We start from the raw sequence: 5,561 nt of genomic DNA, 5'->3' as shown, positions 1-5,561 counted from the left end.
ACTTAATCTTCGTGAAAATGTGTTAGCGCCAAATGGGGTATGGGGTACATACAGATGGATGCCATTGCAAGCAAAGTCTACTTCTCCTTCGCGTTGGCAAGCTAAAATTGATAAATCAGGCTCATTAGTATGGGTAGAAGAGATGCCATTGATTAAAGAAAAAAATAGAAGTATCGTTAAAGTAGAATTTGCTTCATTTGACTTAAATGGTTATGAATACTGTTTAAAAAATGACGTGAGCTTAGAATCACAGATATCTCTTACAGAATATTCAGGAACAGATGAAAATGGTCTTAGAGTAATGGGACTTGTTGATAATTTAACTATAAGTAATGAAATTTTACCTGATTCAGATTTCACTTGGATTATTCCTRAAACTTTAAGCTTTGAAGAAGCAGCAACGATTCCCCATGCTTATTTGGCAGCTTTCTGCATTTTGCATTTGGATACTTGGAGGTTTAAACGAATTAAAACTGTATTAATACATTATGGTGCTAGCGACGTAGGACAGGCTCTCATAAATTTATCCTTATTTTATAATTTTRATGTTTACACTACCTACGAAACGGATGCAGAAAAACGAGTGATCGAGTCAATGCGACCATGTTTACCACAGTCTAATATTTTCAATGTTAAAAATTATAAAATTGATAGTATGATTATTACTAAAGGCAAAGGTTTTGATTTTGTAGTTGCTAGCTATTCCATCTTAGACGATATGGAATTTTGTTTGGACATTGTTAAAGATTTTAAACATTTGGTAATGATTTACGATTTTAAAGAGCCTAGTTACAATCCATGTCCACTGTCTAATTTTACACGGTTCATAAGTGTATATAGCTGCTGCTTACAAGACCTTATTAAGTTACCACAAGGAGAAAAGAGAGAATTAGCGGAATTGATGAGAAAAGCTCTACAAACGGGTATAATAAAACCAATTATATCACGAAGAATTATGATTCAAGGAGCAACAGAAGAAGGAAAAATTGAGACTTGTGAACGTTACGGAAAGGTTATTAATTATATATAAAGTTTATCAAATAATACGTTCGATTTGTTGACAATTATGATACGAATGTATTTTATTATAGGTTTTGATACACTTGCAAGAAGAAAAAATAATCTCTAATTTCATTCCTCAACTTTTCTTCCATAGTGATAAATGCTATCTTGTCCTTAACGGTTTCAATATCTTTGGCAAAGTACTGATCGAATGGATGATCGAACAAGGAGCTAGAAAACTAATCATAGTTTCTAATATGTCAATACAAGGTCACGAAAACTCTGTCCTTAAATGGCAAGAAAATGGAGCAACGGTCATTGTCCGACATGAAGTGGACCTAAGCAAAGCCGCAAGCTTTGACAAATTACTGAAAGAAGCTTTTACTATAGGTCAACTTGATGGTATATTCGATCTACAGAGAACGAAGATGGATTCGTCAAGTTCTTCCTCAAAGTACTTCAAAGTTACTCAATTACTTGATAAACATAGCAGAAAGCTATGTTCGTCACGTATGAAATTCTTTATTTTCTCTTCGCTCAACTTGGACGAAGATGGCTTAAGAGACCCTAATATAGAAAAATTATGCACAAAAAGAAAGGAATCTGGCCATCATGGGTTATTTATTTTATTGCCTAATTTTGTAGAAAACACACTAACTGAGACTGAATTCAAAAATGTATATTACACAAAAATGTCATTGYTTTTAAAACGACTAAATGCTATACTCTGCACAGACTCTTCAGTARTCGCTGTTCGTCATATCATTGTAGATAATTCTGTAAATGGCAACGAGAAAAATATTGTTGCTGAAGAGACCGACAAGAAGGTAATTTTTAATTTATTCATTTATTTCATTTTCTAATTTTTATTCCGATTACCTTATGATAATATTACTATTATAATTATTTTAATTATTATTATTACTATTATTATTATTATTATTATTATTATTATTATTATTATCATTAATATGTGTAGGCTTTATATGTCATTAATCATGATTGTGTTTAAAATTATTTAGCAACGAATTGATGAAGGGGATCAACAAAAAGAGGAAATACGCCAATTGGAAAAATATCTTTATAACTATGATTAAAAAATAACGTAAAATTCTTATAGGAATTTTGTAAGTTACATTAAGTATATCTTACCTACGTTTAATCAGTCTTTTCGTTGTTTCTTATTTATATATGTATAGGTATATAAGGTATCTATTTAATTTTAATTGAACGTTATAAGTGTACTTTCGAGATTAAACGAAAAAAATTATATTGTTTTTTGACGTTCATTGCTTTTTTGCCTCTTTTTTTGACTAAAGTTGTTCACTTGTTTCACGAAATATATTTTCCACTGACTTATACGTATATACTCACAACTATGTCCAAATACAAACAAATTTTTAGCGATTGATTACTCTCGAAATGCAGAAGAAAAAATTCAGTCACGTGACATAATGCAACGGAGGATATCAATGTAATGTAAGGTAACTGTTTAATGTCAATGTAACTGTTTAATGAGAAACGAAGTTTGCACATCCCTAAAACTTATTCGTTATGCAAAAAAGAAACTGGTCTAGGAAATAGATGCAAGAATAAGTCTAGAAGAAAGATCAAGAAACAAAGCGAGTAACTTTTACTTTTCTGTTGAATTCTGTATTTCAGTACTTATCTTATGTTTCTTAAAAAATCTGTCTCCTGTATTATTTAATAAATGAATATTCTGCAATTTGTATAATTATTGAAGACGTCATGAAGATTGATCGTTACCAAAAAGTAAAACACCACGAAGTCGTCGATTATAACGCTATGCGCGGGCAAGGTGATTTCAAATTTACGGCATGAAGTCTTCTCTTCCTCTTCCTCTCTTTTTTTTTTCTCAAGCGGTCACCCCATCCAAATTCTAATCGTACTCAAGCGCTGCTTGACTTAAATGATCGAACAGGAACTAGTGCTGTCACCGCACCATCGCCGTTAACGCATGAAGTAATTTGATATAACTCCCTTATATTTAGTGTGGACTGATATCTATATTTTGAAATTTTTGACCAGGATTAGTATACATTTAAATTTCTGTTTAAGTTTTCAAGATGCCTAAAACTAATGCAGAGAGATGTAAAGAATATCGTCTGTGTAGGAAGAAGAATAGGAAAAATAAGAAAAACAAAACGCAAACTTATAAGGAACGTTGTAGAGTGTACAGGCTGCAAAGAAAACTGATTGCCCTAGGATATGAATTGTCTGCGAATGAAATTCTATGTATTCCGTCAACTTCTAATTTACTTTGCGAGCCATCGGCTCAGCCTGCGATTACCGGTAAAAATTTAAATAATTTAAATGTTACAGCAAAAACTAATATTAGTGCTAATTATTTATTTTAAGTTTGTTTGGTCTTTACTTTTTGAAGTTATTTGAAGTTATTTTTTGAAGGTATTTACATTTATTTTACATTTATTCAATACTAAATAATGTGCCAGACGAGGATTTCCTTCAGAATTCATGTAGCACTCAACGTAATAACGATTTATGTACCATTTGAAAAGATTATAAATTCTTAACGTTTATTCGAAATACGCGGCTCAATAATTTTGAGAATATTGGCTATACGTTTTTCAACATATCTTACATCACTCGGGATTCGATTTATTTCCTGCAATGTTATTCGTTCGAATGGTTCTAACATATCTGTTTTGGTACAAAATCTATTAATTTTCGCTTGATTTTTCAGATTATAWTCTGGAATACCTTCAAAAATGTAATCTATTATCTCAATTTTGGAAATCAGAATTATATTTTCAATTATCACTTTTTTGTGAAAATATTCGTAAAATGTTTCATATTTCCTCAAAATTCTTTCTTCGAATACCTTCTGAGCAACCGTGCGGTTTTGCCGATGGCAAAACATATTTCCTAATTCGGTTAACAAATCATCGATGGACATTGTAATATAATTCAATTTAGATGAAAATCATACAAGTCCTTAATCTTTTATTCTCATGCTAATTATCATTCGAACTTGGCTATCATCTAGTCTGTGTGTTGTTCGCAGCACTTCTAATAGCCTTTCCTAATTATCATATTCACCAGTATCTCCTTTGAAAGTACTTAAAAGATCAGCAATGTTTCTTATAACGACCTTTTGTCAACTTTCTAAACAATACTCGCTTTTTTTTATAGGCGCGGACCTATTCCGCGCGCAATATAAAACAACTCCAACACCGTAAATATCGCCGAACAAACGCTATGAACCTTATAGCAAATCCTGTATGGTAACCATAGCCATCTATAAGGTCATGTTTCTTTTAATTTTACATTTATTTCATGCTCTTCTCTTTGTTACTAGTCAAAATCATAGACCAATAATTTTAATTAATCAGACGTAAACTGCTCTAAGTATTAAAATTAATTAACAACAAAACATTTATTTTTATGCTTCATTATTCAATTTTATATTTGAAGAATATATCGTCAAAAAACAAAACATATAAGAAATTCTTAAGAGGAAGAACTATTTTGTAAAGTACTAGATTGTCCTAGTAATTATTTAATACTATATATTATTGTATAATTTTATATTTTATTTAATTTAATGCTACTCTTTTTTAACTGATCTAAAACTACTTCTAGACTGGTCTGAATACAAAAGAAAATATACATTAGCCATGGTTTTCTGTTCTACTTCCCTGATGTTAAATGAAACTTCTTAAATAAACTAATTTCCCTGTTAATAGAATCTGTGTCTAGCGAGGATAGAGCAGATTTCTTGTTCAATTTACATAAAGCGAACCAAGATAATGCAATACTGTAGGTATTAACATACGTTGATGAAAATTTGTAAATAATTATCAACAAGATAATCCGTAAAATAAAATGATTAAAAGGAACTTGGTATCTTTCTTTTTCTTCAGTTTTAGGATAATAAAAGAATGAAAGTATTTGTTAAAAGAGGAAATAGATCTTGAAAAGAATAAACGATGATTAAAAAGGTGAGAATAGTTCATTTCTTATAGTTACAACTTTAATGACTATTCAAATTTCATGTTAATTACTTACGAGATATAGTTAAACGTTGACAATGTAGCCCATGATATTAAACACAACTCGCAAAATTCGAGTATAGAAATTATATCTTTGAGATTCCTAAATGCTGGCCACGAGTTTCTCTCTCTCTCTCTTCCTAAAAAAAAACGAATTTTTAAGACCAGAAAACAAAATGAAGAAAAAAATATTTGAATGAAAGATAATTATACACAAGAAAAACTATATTACCAAAAAGATGAGGAGAACTGTACTGGCTTGATCGTAAGATTGATCACTGTATGAGGTTGTTACCGACGGGTGTTTAGTCAGTAGCAATGTAGTCTTGTTCTCTCTTTATTTCTCTCTCTTTCTCTCTCTCTCATTTTCTCTCTCTTTTTCTTTCTCTTTATCTCTTTTTTCTTCTTTAAAAACAAGGTCGCATAGCTGTCGCGTTTAAAGTGCACGCGATATTGTCGTTGTTTCGTCATCGTCTGTGACGAGATCCGAATATTTATTAAATAGTTCAGTACTATTATATCTAC

General features: G+C 30.7%; 1 protein-coding gene across 1 annotated transcript in view; it reads left to right on the top strand.

Moving 5' to 3' along the window:
- LOC106791704 (fatty acid synthase-like) overlaps positions 1 to 1,829 on the top strand; it is a gene marked incomplete at its 3' end in the record, with an annotated part of 3,488 nt that extends 1,659 nt beyond the window's left edge. The window contains 2 exon segments of the mRNA XM_014757563.1: positions 12 to 1,012; positions 1,092 to 1,829. Coding sequence (XP_014613049.1) covers positions 12 to 1,012; positions 1,092 to 1,829 — 1,739 coding nt within the window.
- Between the last annotated feature and the right edge of the window lie 3,732 nt (positions 1,830 to 5,561).

This window comes from Polistes canadensis, unplaced genomic scaffold (assembly GCF_001313835.1).
Source record: "Polistes canadensis isolate GaletaPanama2010 unplaced genomic scaffold, ASM131383v1 scaffold_333, whole genome shotgun sequence".
NCBI classification, from domain to species: Eukaryota; Metazoa; Arthropoda; class Insecta; order Hymenoptera; family Vespidae; genus Polistes; species Polistes canadensis.
This window is presented reverse-complemented; position numbering and strand designations above follow the sequence as displayed.